Raw genomic sequence first — 19,479 nt, 5'->3', positions numbered from 1 at the left:
AGTGTTTGTTAAATTGACTTGCCCCCTTGCGATATCGAAGTATTTTCATCTCATTTCACCTCGTAATTTAAATATTTCAACAATCCCGAAGATCTGTGATTTCATCAGCATCAGTATTTTCTCTATCTATTGAGTGTGTAACCCCTCTTTGTCTTCATCAGCTTTCTTCTCATAAAAAGCCGGGAGAAGGAAAGAAAACCTCATACCCATTTTAGAGATGGGGAAAGTAATGTTCACTGAAGCTGAGTGATTTCGTTGCAGGTGCCCCAGGAGTTTATCATCAGTCAAGTGAATATGCATGTATATGGTGACCTGTGAAGAAATAGCCTATTTGCCTTGGGACCTGCCCAAGTGCAGAGGAAGCTGGGTTTAGGGTTGTTGGGCTTAAACTGGACTTATCAGGGAACCTGGGTTCTGGTTTGGAGTCAAGAAGGCTTGAGTTCAAATCCAGCTTCAGACACTGACTAGCCATGTGACCTGTGGAAAGTCATTTAACTTCAGTCTGTCCCATTTGGCTCAACTGTAAAACGGGGATAATAACAGCCCCTACTTCGAAAGGTTGTGGTGAGGACTGAATGAGATATTATTTGTAAAGCGCTTAGCACAGCCCCTTGTTCAGTTGTGTCCAACTCTTTGTGACCCCATTTGGGTTTTCTTGGCCAAAATACTCGAGTGGTTTGCCATTTCCTTCTCCAGCTCATTTCACAGGTGAGGAAATTGAGACAAACGGTGAAATGCCTTGCCCAGGGTCACACAGCTAGTAAGTGTCTGAGACTAGATTTGAACTCAGGTTTTCCTGACTCCAGGCCCAGTGCTCTAGGGACTGTGCCACTTAGATGCCCCCTGGCATACAGTAAGTATTTAATAAATGTAATTTTAATAGTCCTGTTGATAAATATTATTTGTAGTAGTCCTGTCAATAGAGGTCATTTTTTAAAATAGTCTTGTCTCTGCCACTGTGTTGAGACAAGAGACTTCCCCCCTCTGGGCCTCAGTTTCTCCCACTGCAAAACAAATTTGTGATTCAGAAGCCAGCCTGATCATGTACAGGTGTGGCCCAGCCAAGATGCTGGGCTGAACTGGTGAGGCTGGGACAGACAGATGTGTGATAGAAGGGTGGAAGGAGGAGGAAAAGGGTACACTTTATAGCCGAGATAAGGATGGAACCAATCAGATTATTCTGATTGGGACTGAGCCCCTAAGCTTGGTTGATGGTAGAGACAACCACAGGTCAAAGCTGTGCCAGAGACTAAATCTTTGACATTGTGCTCAGCACAGTTCGGAGAGCTTTACAATGCTCCTTTCTCTCCTGGTGCATCCTGAGTATCCCCGTGCTTTCACATTCCCCGGGGCCTTCTTCCACCCATGCCGGTTCAACTTCCTCATGCCCCAAGCTCTGAGCTTTCTCCCTCCAACATCTCCTCCCCCAAGTCCCCCCAAAATGCTCCTCCCAGCTCTTGGGATCTTTACAGCATCCAGATAAACTAATTCACACTGAGCTGTTAATGAATAACAGCAGCTTAATGCCCTGGCCCTCCTAGTAGTGTTTGACTTTTAACTTTCGAAGACTTAACTCAAAGGAATGAATTTCAACAGTGAAATTTTAGACACTTGCCAAAGGCCTTCAGAGGTTATATTTGGGAGAGGAGGAGGAGGAGGCCTTTCTTTAACAGTATTTTTGTGTAAATTACAGGGATGGCTTGAAGACAATTACTAGCACCTCTAAGGCCACCTAAGCCTCTATAGCTTTAGGCCTGGGCTTCAGATCCAGCCTCTGACCTTCACTACCTGTGTAACCCTGACCAAGCGTGTGCATGCAGTCTTCTCCATTAGAACATGAGCTTCCTGAGGGCAGTGACCCAGCACTTCATAAGGTGCTTGGTATTTAATAAGTGCATGTTGACCTGACAGCCTTTCCAGGACTCAAGTTTCCTCAAACAAATGACCCTTCCAGCTCTGCATCCATGATCCTTCCTGGAGCTGCAATCACCCCGTATGAATGAATTCTATCCTGACTCGCTCCATTCACTCAATGGAGCTGAATTAAAATGCTCTAGGTCCAGCCCTTTGCTTTAGTCGTCGACCCAGCCTGCACCACACATGCTCCCTCATGTTCACCTCAGGCCTCGCACCAACTCACTGAACCCCACAAGCCTAAGATATTCTCCCCTCCATCTCCCCACAACACTCAGCCTCCCCTCACCGGACTCTGTCCTCCCCTCCTGCCCCAACCAAACCACATGCCCACCACATTCAGACCCTTCCCTCCTCCTCAACAAACTCTGCCTGTCCTGTCTCCCTTGCTCTGTAATCCCAGGCTCTACCAGTCTGATCCCATCCCTGTTCTTCCCCTACCAAACCCTCCCTACCACACCAAGCCCCTGCCTGGCTCCTGCCTCACCAAACCCTAACTCTCTCCCGATCTCTCTCCAGAACCAAACCCAATCCCTCCCTACCACACCATGCCCCTCCCCTTCTCTCCTTACCTGAACCTTTCCCTCCCCTCCTAGGGCTCACCAGATCTCTCCCTCCTTGACTCCTCCCTAGCATTTCCAGTGACTCCCCAGTTACTCCTATGGGACCTGACAGCTGTCTTCTAGTATTTGGAAAACGGTCTTACGGAAGCTTGTTCTGCCATGTGCTACTGATGGAAACTGGCAGAGAAGAAGAGAACGCAGTCTTGGGCTTGATGTGAAAAATCCCTCCAAGCATGGAATAAGTGGCATATGACCACCTGTGGGGAGTGTTGCAGAGGGCACCCCTATTTCTAAGCTAGATTGGAGTGTGACCTATGTAGAAGATCCCTTCCAACCTTGGAATTCCATGGCTTGTTTCTTCTGTTTCTTACCAGATTACGTCTCTCCCCTGTTCTCCCACCAATTGCCCTGTCCTTTCCCTACCTTCAAAGTCTCTTCCAAGAAGCCCTCCCTGAATGACCCTGACAGCTCTGAATTCCTGATGCTAAGGATGCCAGTTACCCTGACAACTCTTCCCTCACTGAGCATACACAGTTTGCACCTGCTTTGAAGACAGCCTTGTGGTTCTCTGCTGATGTGTAGGAATGGATGTCTTGTCTCTAAGCTGCCTTAAGGTGGGCCTCTAGGATTTAGAGTTGGCAGGGACCCGAGATCATCTCATCTAAGTCTTTTATTTTACAGATGACAAAACTGAGGCCCAGAGAAGAAAAGTTTGAACCTAGGTCTTCAAATTCCCAAACCAGCCATTTTCCACTTTACCAGATTTGGAGATAAAACCACGTTTAAAAAAATCAAACAAAACCCAAGGGATAAAGAAGACAACAACATCGTAGAAGTGTGGTTAGGTCAATAAGTATTATTTACTGAGCACCGGCTATATACCCAACCCTGCGTTAGGGGTCATGTGGGATACAGAGAAGTATGACACTGTCCCTGCCCTCAAAGGGCTTACAGCCTAGTTAAGGAGACCGAGACATACACATGAACCAGAACAAGAGAAGGGAGCCTAGAACCAAGTGCTCAATTGTGTGGTACAGACTCCAAGTGCTTGCTACCTACTCTCCCCTCTAGGGTCAGTGCCCAGGCTGGGGTTTTGTCCACAGGACTTTGGGGACAGGGCAAAGCCAGGATGGAATGAAACCTGTTCCTTCTGTATGCGGTCAGTAACAGCCCCTCCCACCTTCCCCAGAAAGGCCAGAACATCCTCATCACCCTGCCTCACTTCCAAACCACCCTCACCTTGTTCAGCTGCTACACAAAGTACAACGGGAAGGGAGAGGAGAAAGGAGGAGGAAGGAGGGAATGGGGAACGGGGGAAGGTATGGCGGGGGAGGGGAGAGCTAAGAGGAAACCCTAGCCACGGAAGGGCAGCTAGGACTCTGTAGAAAGTGCAGGGCAGGACAGCACCAATAGGGACCCGGGACCCTGAGCAGCTTGGCTGGTCCACCTTTGGGGAATGGATGCCCACCTGCCTACCCAGTGCCTGAGGGCAGGCAAAGAGAGGCATGACAGAGGAAGGGGGTAGGGGAAACGCTACAGGAACCAACTCTCTCCCCTACCTGTCAGTAGAGAGCAAAGCCAAAAGGCCAATGGGGTGGGACCCCTGCCCTTCATCCCTTGGCTTTGGACATCTCAGAGGAGGACAGTCACTTTGCACCCCTACCAATCCTACCCCCACCCCGCCCTCCCAACAAAGTGCCATCTGTTTTTATTTTTTTTTTTCAAATTAAAATTAACTTAATTTAGAGAACCCGGGAGAATTCCACAACACCTGATGGGATATAACTGCCCTTGGGCATGTCGCCTAACCAGGAGTTCCCGGGTAGGGAACGACAGGCAAGGAAGCTAGCAGCATTTTGTAGCTACACCAATCTCTGGCCTGAGGCCAACTTCATTCTATCTTATAGGATAGAGGAAACATAAGACAAGGACATTTTAAATAAGGTTTCAAAACATAAAAATACCCGACAGTCCGACTTATACAGCGGGGGCGCAGCTAGCTTTCCACTGTCGTTTTTTGTGTTTTTGTTTTTTTTAAATATTCTCCATGCTATGCAGGCCAGGGCCCACCCAGCATGAAGACAGCGTATATATACAAAGAGGAGTTTAAATTAAAATACAAACAATAATTAAAACACACACACTGACAAACAAAAAAGCCAGAGTATCTGAACTGGGGTGGTCATCATCACCCCGAGAGAGAGAGAAATTGGAGCGTCAAGTCACGGCTTTCTCTTGTAGATGAGCCTTCGCTTTGAATGGTAGAAATCTGTTAAGACAAAGGGGAAAAAACAGTCCAAGGGTGGTCAAGTCAGCATAGCCTTGCAAAGAAAGACGACACAAAGTTTTTGACTTAAGCTTTTCAAAGTGTTTTCCTCACAAAAGCCTTGGAAGCCGGGGAGTGAAAGTATTTATCATTCCCACTTTACTAAGGCCCAGAGAGACTGAGGGACCTGGTCACTGGCACAGGATTTGAACACAGTTCTTAGGACTTCCAATCTGCCATGCTTCCCCATCCTGTGTCTTACCCAAAGCAAGTAAGTGAAAGAACCCAGATCCCAGAAGTGTGCCTGTCCTCCTAAAGAGGACTTGATGGGGACCTTCATAGAATCAAAGGCTGGAAGGGACCTTAGAAGCCATCACTAGGTTTATACGTCATTCTCTCCTCTGGGTCCTAGTTTCCTCATCTGATTTGGGTTTGAACTAGACAATCTAGACCTAGGGTCAGGTGAATTAGAGTTAGAAGAAAACAGTCAGAAATTATTTAGTCCATTCCCATCTTTTTTAAAATTTTATTTTGGAGGCAATTGAGGTTAAGTGACTTGCCCAGAGTCACACAGCTAGTCAGTGTCTGAGGCTGGATTTGAACTCAGGTCCTCCTGACTTCATGGCCAGTGCTCTATCACTGGGCCACTTAGCAGCCCCTTGACCCCATAACTTTACAGAATAAAGTGTTGCCCATAGAGGTTAAGGGACTTAACCAAGAAGCACAAGTCTTAAGTAGGAGAGTTGGGATTCAAACTCGGGCTTTTGACTCTGAATCCAGAGCTGCTTTCACACTGCCTCACTGAAGTTATTTCTAGCTCTGATATCTGACAATTATGGGGAGCTGAAGTAAAAGATCAGTAAGAGGAGCAGCTAGGTGGTGCATCGAGTAAAGCACCCGCCCTGGAGTCAGGAGGACCTGAGTTCAAATTCGACCTCAGACACTTGACACACTTCCTAGCTGTGTGACCTTGGGCAAGTCACTTAACACCAATTGCCCTGCATTCCCCCTTCCAAAAAAATAAAAAATAAAATACCAGTAAGGTCTCCTTGAATAATAAGATTCTGTGGTTCTAAGTAGTCCCTTCCTCCCCAAGCCCATTCACCCACTCACCCGTCATGCTAGTCTGCTTGTGCTTTCGGGTTGGCTGGGAGGTCCCAGCAGCGGACCCTTCTTCCCGCTCTGGGGTCAGTGGTACTACAGTGCAGGAGAGGGACAGGTCCACATGGTCTCCCTGGGCGGACATCTGTAGCAGGGCTGGGGAGCTGGGCCGGGGCTTTGGCCTCTTCCCACCCAGGTCCTCCCTGCCCCATGGCCCCGATGGACGATATATGGAGGGCAGATCCAGGCCTCGGACCCTCTCCCAGGCAAAGTCGCCCTCCAGGGGGGTTTCGGTGATGAAGTCAAAGTTCCATCGGCGCTGGGCCTCCTGGGTGCAGCTCTGCATCAGGTCTTGGCAGTCCTGCTTCAGCTGCTCATGGTCCACAGGTCCAAAGAGGTTCCGACAAAGCTTCCCACTGCAGGGGATCTGACGGGTTCTGCTCGGTGACTCAGACATGCCGACGACTCTGGCTGGGAGACAAAATAACCTTTAGTTGACTAGGGAACTCAGGAACACAGATTGAGAGCTGCAAAGAACCTTCTAGAAGCCACCTAAATCAACCCTCCTTTTTTCAGACAAGTTAAGTGATTCGCCCAGGGTCCAAGTCAGTAAATAATACAGCTGGGATTCTGACTCCAAATCTAGCATTTTCCCCAGTGCACCAGCCTTCCTCTCCAAAGTTCCCCATAGTCCTACCACAGACACCCTCCTCTACCCCCACCCCTCCACCCCAACACATACACAGCAACACTCATGTACACACAAGCGCCGAAAAGAAAAAAAGCCAGGAGACCCGAGTCCCCTTCCCAGCTCTGTCACCGACTCCCCTTACTTTCTGATTCTGGGCCTCAGTTTCCTCACTGTAAAATGATCGTAAGAACCCTTACAACTTTAGAAACCCTCCTCCAAGCCTTGTGGAAAGGAGAGCTATAATTACTGGTATCATTTGAGGGGTTCCAGGAAATCCCTGAAGACAGGATGTTTATGTTTACAGAAGCACAGCGTCATTATGACATCATGTCACCGGAACCTCCCAGCATCCCCGGGGAAAGCAAGCAAAGACTGCTATCTCCATTTCACAGACGAGGAGATTGAGGCCCAAAGAGGCAGTGGCCTACCCAAGGTCACATTGCAAGGAAAAGAAAGAGCTGAGACTCAGTCAGATTTCCTGTCATCCCCTTCCTGGAGTTGGCTTGGACACAGTAGCAGTTAACAGATCATGTTTACAGAATTGCAACTAGAATCGATTTATTACCAGCTAGTTCTCTTGGCTTATTGCTCAAACACGCTTGAAATTCACAAGTATGTATGAGTTACAGCCGTGGAAAACGTTTTAGCAAGGGCCCAGCCCTCATTTCTCAGCCCCGGTCTTACTTCAACTAGACAATGGTTACGCTTTCCCCAAGGAAACTAAGACCAGAAAGACCTGTACTAGGAAATTTGTCAATCGCCCTACCCCTCTGGCCTTCAGAACCAAGTTCAACGTCCCAGCTTCCTGTTTGCAGCCCTTGACTTACACATATTCATAGACCACAGGCAAACCGGTATAAGCCCACAGACCCACAGTTATATTAAATAATAAGTTATCATATAGCAGCGTTTAATTCACTGCTGGTAGACTTGTGAACTAGTCCAACCATTCTGGAGAACAATTTAGAACTACGGCCAAAGGGCTATAAACCTGTGCATACCCTTTGACCCAGCAATGCCACTACTAGGTGTGTATACCAGAGAAATCAAAGAAAAGGGAAAAGGATCCACTTGTACAAAAACATTTATAGCAGTTCTTTCGGTGGTGGTAAAGAACTGGAAACCGAGGGAATGCCCATCAAGTGGGAATGGCTGAACAATGTGGTATATGATTGTGATGGAATACTACTGTGCTGTAAGAAACAACAAGCAGGATGGTTTCAGAAAAAAAATGGGAAGACTTGTATGAACTGATACAAAGCGAAGGAAGCAGAACCAAGAGAACATTGTGCACAGCAAAGCAATACGGTAACAGTGATCGTCGGATTACATGCTGTCGGGGTGGAGAGGGAGAGAAATTTTGCAACTCAAAAACCTGTGGAACTGAGTGTTGTAAACTAAAAATAAACATTTTTTAAAACAATGATCAACTGTGGAAGACTTAGCTACTCTGATCAAGACAACGATCCAAGACAAAGCACCATGATGAAAAATCTACCTCCAGAGAGAAAACGAACATTAAATGCAGAGTGAAACATACTTTGTATGTTTGTATCTTCTTTTTTTTTTGGAGGGGGGGAGGCAAGGCAATTGGGGTTAAATGACTTGCCCAAGGTCATACAGTTAATAAGTGTCAACTGTCTGAGGCAGGATTTGAACTCAGGTCCTCCTGGCTCCAGGGCCGGTGCTCTACTCACTGTGCCACCTAGCTGCCCTGTTTGCATTTTCTTTTGCAACATGGCTAACAAGGGGCAAAAAAACACAACAGTGTTTTACGAGACCTTTACATATAGTCCCTCATTTGACCTTCACAATAATCCTGTAAGGTAAGTGCTAGTCTCCATTTTACAGAGATGGAAACTGAAGCTCAGAGGAATGAAGAGGCTTGCCCAAGGTTCCACAGCGAGGCAGAGTCAGGATTAGGGCCCAGGTCTCCCTCTCAAGTCCAATGATTTGGCCACCACGCTCTGTATGGCAAGTCCCAGTTAAAATCCCAGGTTCCTACAGGAAGTCTTTACCCACCCCTCCAAATTCCAGAGTCTTCCTTCTGTTGAAGATTTCCTATTTTTTCTGTATACAGTTTGTTTGTACAGATCTATTTGCATGTTGTCTCCCCTAGTAGACTGTGAGCTCCTTGAGGGCAAGGACTGTCTTTTGCTTTTCTTTGTATCTGAAGCCCTTAGCATGATTCCTGGCACATAGTAGGTGATTAATAAACGTCAGTTGACTGACTGACAAACCTTAACACATAGTCACACAGGCACAGAAGGGAACTTGGAGGTCATCTCTATTTTAGATATGAGGAAAATGAGGCTCAGAGATTAAAGTGACTTGCCCAAGGTCCCACAGGTAGTAAATGACAGTGGGAAGGGCAGAGGAAGGGAACAAGCATTTATCTAGCACCTACTATGTGCCAGGCATTTTTACAAGTATTATCTTTTACAAATGTTATCTATCTACCCTTTGAGGTAGGCGCTATTATTACCTCCACCTTGTAGTTGAGCAAACGGAGGTTAAATGACTCACCCAGGGTCACACTGCTTTTAAGTCTCTACGGCCAGATTTGAACTCAGGTCCAGCTGCCTCTACAATGGCTGGATTGGAACCGATGTCCTTTGATAGCAAAGCCAGTGCTTTCCTCCCGCTTCTAACGCACAGAACACAGGACACAACCTGGCCCACACTCAGAAGCACATACACACACTGGCACAGGCCCACAACCACAAGGACCCATGTTCTTTCTCGGGGCTTCCCCAGGCTGGGATCTACCCTCCCAGGCACCTTGGTGCCAACTTGCCTCACCCAGAGTTTCTGGTTCTCTGCCCATAACCTAGACGGCCCTACAAGGAAGTAAGTGGCACTAAAGTGTTGAAAATAACCTTTGGGCCATGGGGGTGGGGTGATGACTGGTGGAGCACAGCTGTGTGTGTGTGTGCCCCTGTAACGTCACCAGCAGCAGGCACTGGTCCTTGGCAAAGTCAACTTAATGCTTTTTCTAAACCCACAGCCCACCACCACTACCCTCATCCTTCCAGTACAGGAAAAAAGAGCCAGGAACTAGAAATCAAGAGACCTAGGCTCTAGTTCTAGTTCTGACCCAGCAACTTGCAACATGACCCTGGCCAAATCACTGCCTTTCTTCACATCTCAGTTTCCTCATCTGTAGAAGGTCTCTCTCACAAGGCAGCGGTGAGGATCAAGAAAGGCGTGAAACCCCTTTGAAAAATATGAAGGATTATCCACTTCTGTGTGGGTTGGACAAATTCCTTCCACCTTGCCTTTCCTCAGGCCTCCCTTCCCAGGCCTCCTACTAAGTGGAGAAGCAGGCCCCAGACACTTGCCTTGTGCTGATTTCTATTGGCTAAGGGCACAAAGCAGCCCAAGGAAAGGCTCTGGAACTATGTGGGGTGGCACACAACGGAGTTGAATTCAGGAGACCTGGGTTCAAAGCTGGCTCTGTTACCTACTGCCTACCTACCAACCTCTCCTCAACTGTAAAACGATGAGGTTAGAGTAAATGATGCCTAGGGTTCCCTGTGAATTTCAAGTCTAAGAATGATCCCAGGTAGAGGAGGTGGTAGCATTAGCCTGAGGGATCAGAGAATCCCATGTCTGGAACTAGAAGAGACTTCATGTCTATCTAATCCAACTGACCCATTTTACAGATAATGAAACAGAGGCCCAGGAAAATGAAGCGCCATTAACACAAGCCCACAGACCCACATGTATGGTAAATGACAGTAGTGGGAATGGTCCGGAATTTTGCAAGTGCTTTATATCCACGGCCTCACATGAGGCTCAGAACTCTCATTATTTTGATTTTGCTGATAAGGAAATTAAAGCTCAGAGAATGACTTGCCCAGGGTCACATTGCCAGAAAAGGTCAGAGGCAAAATTCAAACCCAGATCTTTCTGACTCCAGGTCCAACAGTCTTTCCAATGTAGCACACATACTCCAGAATATACTCCCACAAACCCAAACATGAACACAATGGCTTATATTAAAGGGTCATATGTTTAGAGCTAGGAGGGACTTCAGAGGCCATTTCCACTTTAGAGATGAGGAAAATGAGACCCAGAGAGTTAAGTGACTTGCCCCATGTCACACAGGTAATAACTAACAGAGATCATATTCAAACCTGGGTCCTATGACTAGTAGGATGGGATGGGGCAGGGCAGGGCAGGGGCCCATCAGGGGAGGGTAATATCTTGTGAGACATGCTACATCCTGAACAGACGTATCAGGTGATTCTAACAGGCCAGACACTTTGAACTCACTGGTTTTTAACTGCTTGACCCCAAGAGGCCACATTTCCAAGCACCAAATCAACAAAACACCCACATCTGAGCAGGCTTTCTGTTGCCCCCTACCTCCATAGCTTCCTAGGCTCCTCCTATATCTGGAATCAGAGAAGACCAGAAAAAATACACTTACCTATTGATGGTGACCCTGGTATTTGCCCCCGCCCTACTCCATGCCCTGACATCAGCCAGGCTTCTGGGTTTACTGGCAAGCGTGGGCAGGAAGTCTGTTTTTAGGACAGCAAGGCTTGTGCCTTCACAAAAGACAAATACCCACTGAGTTGACCCCCCACCCTAGGGACAGCAGGAGCTTGAATCAGTCAGTTGGCCAATCAACAAACATTTATTAAGTGCCTACTGTACGCCAGACTCTGTGCCAAGCCTGTGTCCCACCTTTTGCTACAGCCACGGAATCATAACATGGAAGGAATGGAAGAGATCTTAGAGTTTTTCTAGTCCAACTCCTTCCCATTAAAGATGGAGAGACAGAAGCCCAGAGTAAGAAAATATCTTGCCTCCAAGTCACAAAGACGTCGAAGCCAGAATAGGGCTCCTTCCCAGTAGGGCTCATTTCACCCACTCAGTAGACAGAGCCCCATTCTCCAGTATATTCCATTCCCATCTCCCAAGATACCCTGGGAAATACATCCTGTGCTGACCTTCCCCATTCCTTCTGACCCTCCCTCCCCAGCCCAGGACAGGATTAAATGGAATAAGATTGGGGGAAAGGAACAGAGGGCTTATTTTCAGTGTCCTTATAATCCAAGGGGTACCCTGGGTGGCTACGACTGGGACTTTGTTAAGTGGTAAAGTTGACACTTAATGTTACTACTGGAACAAATGTTCCACAGTAGGGAGAAGTTACAGGGCATCAAGGCCCCGCCTCAACTTTTGCCTTTGAGTTTGAATCCCAGCTCAGACATTTATTAGTTGTGTGACCTTGAACAAGTCACTTCCCTTTTAGGGTCTCAGTACTACTCTAGGGCTGCTAGGTGGTACAGTGGGCATATTGCTGGGCCTGGAGTCAAGGAGACTTGTGTTCAAATGTGACCTTAGACATTTACTAGCTGTGTGACCCTGGGCAAGTCCCTTACCCATGTTTGCCTCAGTTTCCTTGTCTGTAAAAGAGCTACAGAGGGAAATGGTAAACACTCCAGTATTTTTTGCTAAGAAAACCCCAAATGAGGTCACAGAGAGTCAGACATAACTGAACAACCAGGACATACCCTACTCTAATTAAATGAAGGGATTGTTCTAGCTCCTTGAGGGCCTAGGCCGCGGTAGGCACTTACTAAATTCATACTCAAATCTGACTAGTAGGACTTTAATAAATGCCTGTCTACGGATCAGCTCTCGAGTCTACAAATTTCAAGGCACCACCCCGGTAAGGAAAGGGTTATTTTTGCAAAGTGGAGCCAATCCGGAGGCAAGAGCGGGGTAGGGAGCGTGATGAAATGCCGGCTGGCTGTGCGTGCCTGCTGAGCCCAGGACACAAGGTTCTCTGGGAGTGAGGCGCAGGAAACAAAAGGCCCCTAGGCAAGAGTCATTTGGGAAACTTCTTTGGGCTATGCAGCCCCAGGTCCAGGAGGGGGCGCCTGCCTCTAGGAAATCCCCACCCCCCCCCACCCCTGCACCCTGCCCCGGTGCCTAGGGCACGGGACAGTCCAGAAGGGAGAAGTTGTAGTGAGTCAGTTTCCTGAACTGCCAGCCCGCCAAAACTTGGAGGGAGGCACGTCACAGGCTCCTGGGGAGGGGCAGGGGGAAGGGAGGGTCCTCGCAGGGAGGGGAGAGGGATGTGAACACGTCACGCTGAGCCAGCCGGGCTTCCGAAAGTGCACATGACACTGTTGGAAAATAAGGCTCCCGGTGCACAAACAAAGACAGAGCCGGGCAGAGGCACGGGCAGACAAAGGCGGACACGGCCGGGGGGCGCAGGCGCCCCACACCCAGTCCGGCCGGGGAGACGACTGGTTAACTGCGGAATAAAAATAGCAGTGGGAAGCAAAACCCAAAGGACTACCAACACCCCGCCACTGTTCGGGACGTGCCCGGGGCGGAGGGGGGAGGGGGCTGCAGAGCGCCTGCGGAAAAGTATCCGATTCAGTGCAAAGCCCAGCGAAGCGATTCTGCAAGTATCTGCTGGGCGGGCACGCACGTGACGTGTGTGTGCGTGTGTGTGTGCGTGTCCGTGTGTGTGTGTGTGTGTGTGTGCGTGTGTGTGTGCGTGCGCACGTCCTCCAGGCTGGCCAGGATCCGGAGCCAGGAGCCCTAGTACACAAACACACACGCCTTCGTAGTTTGCATACACACACCGGAAATACCCAAGTAGGAAAGGTGCTTTCGCTGCCTCCACTACCACCCCCACTCTGGTCACTGGGTCACAGACAGCCCTAGGGGCTGGGGGACAATCGGCCCAGCATCGAACATCCCCAGGTCCCACTAGCAAAGGAGCAGCGAGGCTCCCCCGACTCCCCTCCTCCCTGAGGTCCCCGCCCCCCTGGCTCTGGGAGGGGCAAGGTCCGGCTCCCGGACAGGAGCCGAGACGAGAAGCCCGCAGGAGTCCAGATACTAGAGGGGGATGTCAACGAGAAAGGAGTCGTCCATCTCGGAAAGAGATGGCCATCTCGAGAACGCCTCGGGAAAGTGAGGGGGGATGAGTGTGCCCATTTTGCACAAGGAAAACCGAGGCACAGAGACCGCAGGCACCCAGGTGCCCCGGCTTTCCAAGAGCTTCGGTTTCTCCTCCCTGGACCAGGAGCAACCTCACAAAGCCGGAGCCTAGGAGAGGTCTCTGGCCGCTGTCCCCTCAACTCCTCTCCGGGGCCAGCCCCTTCCCCGCCCCCCCATGCCCACACACACCTCCCTTTGTTAAGGGTTAGCTCCGGAGGCTGAGGCACACAGAAGCCGCGAAGCTCTCCCCACACTCCCCCCCAACCCAGCTCTCCTCCCCGGGGTGGGGCTCTGACCTCACCCCGCCCCACTCCCCGGGGTCTCCGTGTCACCCGTGAGTCACCTCCCGCTCCCCCTCCCGTAAGGGACAAGTCCCCGCACGTCCCAGGGGCCGGCGACACCACCCTCCAGCCCCGCAGCTGAGCTGGCCGGGCGGGCCGGGAGAAGGGGCTAGCCTGGGGGCGGGGCTCGGGGGACAAGGATTCCGGGCCGGGCGGGCGGGGAGGGGTGCAGGGGAGGTGGCCTCGGTCCCTGTCTCCCGTGCCAAAGGAGAGGGGAGAGGGGTGGTGCCTGTCGCTGAGAGAAACTGCGACATCGCCGTAGCCGGCTGGGATCGCGCCACTCCTGCGGGACCCCGAGACATTGTCTTCGGAACCTGCCCCGGTCCATCGGCCCGGGGATCCCCGCCCCGGGACCCCGAGACATTGTCTTCGGAACCTGCCCCGGTCCATCGGCCGGGGATCCCCGCCCCGGGACCCCGAGACATTGTCTTCGGAACCTGCCCCGGTCCATCGGCCGGGGATCCCCGCCCCGGGACCCCGAGACATTGTCTTCGGAACCTGCCCCGGTCCATCGGCCGGGGATCCCCGCCCCGGGGCGGGCCTAAGCTTTTAACCTGCCGGGCATCACCGACTCCGGAGCAGGGAAGAGTCCGAAAGTCGGCTCCCACCCCTGGCCCGGGCCCGGTTTGCATCGGGGTGGGGGGTGTCCTCCTCGGCTTCCAGCTCCTCGCCCTTCTCGCTCCCCCCAACTATGCTGCTGAGAAAGCAGGAAACGGGCGGGGTCCCCGAATCGGGGTGAGACCCCCTTTCTAACGCGGACGAGCTCTAGGGATATCCCGCCCCCCGCCCCCCACCCTGTCCCTTGTCTCTAACGTCCCCTCCTTGGGTCCCAGAGAAAGGGCCACGCCGGGACCGGGCCGGACCGGGCCGGGCCATTCAGTAGCTACCAGAGAAGAAGAGAAATCGGTGGGGAGGGGGCGCTCCAAGCAGAGGCCAGCCCCCCGGCCGGGGGGAACGCCGGACCCCGTCCTTACACACACACACACACACACACACACACACACACACACACTTACACACACACACACACACACACACACACACCCCAGGGACAGGAGAACCCAGCACACACACACTTACACACACACACACACTCACACACACACACACACACACACACACACACACACACACACACACACACACACACCAGGGACAGGAGAACCCAGGGCCTCTCCAACCCTCAGATCCTGCCTCTTTCCACTCCTCCAATCTCTCCCCGCTCACCTCCTGTCTCCCTCGGGATGTCTCGATCGAGCCCCGCCTGCTCTGCGTCCCTGCCCTTGCCCCGGCTCTCGAACCCGGTTCGGCGGCGTCGCTCACACCTCCTCCTCTGGCTGCGCTGCCCGGCTTCGGAGCCTATTATAGCTGCCCAGTCTCCGCCTCCGCTGAGCCTCCGCCGAGCAGTCCACCCAAACCCCGCCCTCCGGGCTCAGCCGGGGAGCAGGGCGCGGCGCCAGGCTCGGCGAGCCAGTGAGTGACAAGCGGGCTGGGGACTGCGGCCGCCGGTCTCCGCAGCCTAGCCCGAGGGCTGGGGGCAGGGGCGAAGCCGGGCCTGGCAGCCACGAACTCTGTCTTACCCGGCCGAGCAACACACGCAGGCACAGACACACGTACGGCGGCCATACGCGCACACACACACACTTTTGTGGTTCTACATTTGTCGCCCGTGTCGCCTTTCCCAGAAAACTTGAGCTGTAAAATCACCATTCCCACTGGGAAGGACCCAAGGGTCCTGAAAGGAAGGCAAAGAGCTTCTTAAGCCCTGGCTGGCTGGCCGCACAAGCCCCCCGAAATAGATGGAAGGAAATTAATGGCAGTGATCACCTCTCAGAGTTGACTAACATCTTATACTAATTAATGCACTTTCATTTTCTGTGGCTTTTCTGGCCCTTTCTTAAGGCCTCCTCTGTCCTCCTCCTGGGGCTCCTAAATGACCTGGGACAAGGACCACCATGATACCCCATAAATGTGTGTGACTAGAAGAGGACCTGGGCAGGTGATGTACTGAGAATGAGGGACCGTCCCAGTGTCTAGAAAGAGAACCAGAGGAAAATTTATGAAACTTTGGGGTGGATGTCCCTGAAAAATTTATAGGACAACGTGACCAAAAGTGGCACAGAAGCGGTTGGGAGAAGCTCTGACTGAGGAGCCACCTGCCTCAGTTAGATATCAGATCTGACATTGATTGCAGAAGGAAAGAAATCATAGCCTCGGAGAGTGGGACCGTTCAGGCCAACGCCCTCCTTCTGTGGAGGAGAGACCTAGCAAAGCCTAGCTAATGGAAGTGCTGAGACTGAACCCAGGTCCTCTGCCTTCAAATGCCAAGGTCTTTCTGCTACCCTCTGTCCTTTGACCCCTAATTAGAGCGTCTTCTCATCACACTGGTTTTGTTAACCAATCCAGGCTAGCCCACATCCAAGGGAAAACAAACCGCATTTCCATACCCTCACCCAGCTGAGGTTAGCCCAAGTTATTCTGTGACAAAATTACTGATAGAAAGTTGGTGGGTCTATGAAGAGGAGGGTCAGATCTATATAAGTAAGTCCTGAGTTGCTCTGAAACAAAGAACAATATCGGGAAGCTGGCTGGGGATGGGGCTGATGAATGGATAGCATCACCTGAGGCCTCCATTCAGGAAACTGAGGTCTGTAGTGGAGGAGACTTCCCAGGTCACACAAAGTGGATTGAAAGGCCAGAACCTGAATGTACATCATTCACTTTTCCAGCCCAGGGCACTGATTTGCTATCTCTTTGTCTCAAGGTGTCATCCCTGGAACAGAGGTAATGTGATAAAGTCCCTGTTATCTTATGGCCCTTTGTTTCGGAAGTGGGAAGGGGAGGGAGAGGAAGATAGTATCAATATGTTCCCATTAAGGGGGGAAAACATTTTGAAAACCCCAAACAGGAAATTTTTCCCTATTCTAAATTACTGCTCTCTTGGCCTGCTGGGACAAACAGAAAATAACCATGTCTTCTCTTCTCCCTTCCCCCATCCCAGCAATGAATTCTACCTTTCTTTCCTCACCTCAGATACCTGAAGCTCCTGCCCAAAAAACAGCTGAGGACTGAGTAGGGAATCTGGACAGAAACTCTCCAAAAACCAAAATAGAATGCAGGCTTTGCCTTAACAATGACTGGAAGATGATGTTGGTTCAGTGACTGCAGAGTTCTGCCCAGACTTGTCCCTTCTCTCTCCTTTGCTCTCCGAAAAAGGCACTGGACCCTGGGTTTGCTGACCGCAGCTGAAGAGGAGCGCTTCTTCATTCCTCCTGTCCTCATTAGAGCTCTGGAGCAGAAAGAAGCAGGCCTCACTGGTAAGGATCACAGCCCCCAACCCCACCCTCATCTCTTCCAAATGGCCAGTGGGGTCACTAGACCCGAGCAGCTCTGCTGGGCTGCAGACTGGTCTCAGGGATGCAAACTGCTCCCACAACTCGGGCAGGAGGGAGTCACAAGGGTTGAACTGGTCAAAATGGCAGCCGAAGGGGGGCATATGGAAGAAACACTGCAGTGCAGTATGGGTCCAGAGACCACGATGCAAACCCAGGCTCTCTCACTGTCTCCTCCCTTCCAGTCAGGTGACCTTGAGCAAAATGGCCACTTTTCTGAGCCTTGATTTAGTCATCTGTAAAATAGGGGTGCTTGCATTGTCATCTCACGGGGCTGTTATGAAGGAAAGTGCTTGGTAACCCTTAAAGCCTTAAATACATGTAAGTATTTGTTATTGTGTGTGTTCCATTTTTATTATTATATCCTAGAGCTGTAACCAGGAATATTTTCAAAGCAACTGAATGGAGGTGGGGGTGGGGGTGGGAAGTGGGGACAGGGGAGGGCCATAGCAGTGGAGGTGCAGAGGACAGTTTGACCTCCACTGCTGAGGGCAGTTTGACCTCTGGTACAGTTATGTAAGGAGAAGGGGAGGTCTTGTTATTGTCCCTAGGGTTGGGGTTGGGGGGTAGAACTGGGCAAGAAGACTCTGGAAATGGTGGCCTTCTCCTAGGATCCACCTCTCCCAGAACCCTTTCAGGGGTAAAGACCAGCCAGCCCCCTGTCATGACACAACTGAACCTCTGGCAACCAAGGCCACAGAAAACAATGAGACACTTTTCGGATTGGGGTCACTTCAAGTAGGAAACACACTCCTGGGGGGTAAATGGACCCTCCTAGAGGTAGACATCTAAGGCAAACCTCCATCTACCCCATGGCTGTTACAGCTCACATTTGGCCAGATTTTTAAAAAAAATACTTGAATTTCTCTGCTTTTTTAGGGGCTTTCATGAATCTAGAAGACTGCAAAGCTGTGATTCATATGTTTTGTCTGAAGGGAGAAAGGAGCCTCCCATTTGTACCTGGCTCTTGTAGTGAGACACATGCCATTTTACACCACTGCGTGTTCAAGATGACAATTTCGAGGGACAAACCTTAGCAGCGCTCGGTCCCGTAGTAGAATTGTTGAAGAGGAATGGTATCAAATAATAAGAAACCAGCTCTGCTGTGCCATTTAATGCACGTAAATGGTCTTCCACCTCTCTTTCCCTCTATTAGAAAGAAAGGTGGGATGTACAAATGCCGGAGAGCACAGGGTAGGGGACTTTCTGGATGATTCTGGAACTGTGGTACTTCAGAATCTTTAAAAATATTCTACTCTTCCATTATAGGTTGATCATAGGGCCATAGGATTATAAAATGAGCAAAAGACTGATTAAGGCTTCAAGGGGGTAGGTGGAGAGAGGGCATGAATTAGTTTGTAGCGTTTGTTTACGGGTGTTGCTAAAATGTCAGTGTTGTGTGTTTACCTACCCAACCTGCTTCACTTCAAGATGAGATCTTGGGTTACAGTATCTCTTATGAAAAGACACCCTTGGCCAATCTGGAAAACAATTCCTGGAGTTCTATAAAGTTCAGTCCCCAAACTGTTATCATTAGCACCGGAAAACTTTTCCAGGGGCAGATGATCTCATTACTGGCATTGTTTGAGAATTCAGCTTTCAGAAGTCTGCTTGGTGGACATTATAACTGAATGTTCACTCCGATTTTGACAATTAGAAATCTGCCTGAATTTGGTTCCAGTGTGGTTACCTTGGTGTTCATTATGCATCTAGGCAGTGCTGTGGATAGAGCACTGGACTTAGAATCAGGAAGACCAGAGTTCAAATGCTACCCCTGACATTTCCTAGCTACGTGATTCTGAGCAAATACAGGAATCGCGATAGCACCTAATTTACAAGGTAGTTGTGAGGATCAAGCAACATAATACATATGTTGTTTGGTCAGTCATTTCAATTGTGTTGACTCCTCATGACCCCATTTGGGATTTTCTTGGAAAAGATACTGGAGTGGTTTGTCATTTCCTTCTCCAGCTCATTTGACAGATGGGGAAACTGAGGCAAGCAGGGTGAAGCGACTTGCCCAAGGTCAGTTTTTGAGGCTGGTTTTGAACTCAGGAAGATAAGTCTCCCTGACTCCAGGCTGGGCATTCTGTCCATTGCAAATTCAAGCAGATAGAGGACTTGCCCAGGGTCACAAAGCTCTAAGTGTTTGAAACCAGATTTGAATTCGCATCTAGGCCCATAGCTCTATCCACTGCTCCAGCTAGCTGCCCTAGTACTTTGTAAATCTTCCTGTATA

At 50.3% G+C, this 19,479-nt stretch overlaps 1 protein-coding gene across 2 annotated transcripts; it reads right to left on the bottom strand.

Moving 5' to 3' along the window:
• Positions 1 to 3,313: 3,313 nt before the first annotated feature.
• On the bottom strand, positions 3,314 to 15,267 carry CDKN1A (cyclin dependent kinase inhibitor 1A). 2 transcript variants are annotated; one of them, XM_036766098.1, is made up of 3 exons: positions 15,076 to 15,267; positions 5,857 to 6,315; positions 3,314 to 4,746 (listed from the first exon to the last, which is right to left on the bottom strand). In XM_036766098.1, exons 2-3 carry the CDS (start codon positions 6,299 to 6,301, stop codon positions 4,700 to 4,702), a joined length of 492 nt encoding a protein of 163 aa, XP_036621993.1. In that variant the 5' UTR covers positions 6,302 to 6,315; positions 15,076 to 15,267; the 3' UTR covers positions 3,314 to 4,699. The 2 variants fall into 2 exon arrangements, with proteins under 2 accessions (XP_036621993.1, XP_036621994.1); XM_036766099.1 differs by having other exon boundaries at positions 4,179 to 4,746; positions 5,857 to 6,311; positions 15,076 to 15,165.
• Between the last annotated feature and the right edge of the window lie 4,212 nt (positions 15,268 to 19,479).

This window comes from Trichosurus vulpecula, chromosome 7 (genome assembly GCF_011100635.1).
Source record: "Trichosurus vulpecula isolate mTriVul1 chromosome 7, mTriVul1.pri, whole genome shotgun sequence".
Classification (NCBI taxonomy): domain Eukaryota; kingdom Metazoa; phylum Chordata; class Mammalia; order Diprotodontia; family Phalangeridae; genus Trichosurus; species Trichosurus vulpecula.
This window is presented reverse-complemented; position numbering and strand designations above follow the sequence as displayed.

Bases quoted from the DNA above. Each gene is read 5' to 3' on its own strand.
- CDKN1A (XM_036766098.1), bottom strand. From the start codon at position 6,301: ATGTCTGAGTCACCGAGCAGAACCCGTCAGATCCCCTGCAGTGGGAAG. The intron at 4,747-5,856 runs GTGAGTGGGTGA...TTGTCTTAACAG, and splicing joins CAAGCAGACTAGCATGACGG to ATTTCTACCATTCAAAGCGA.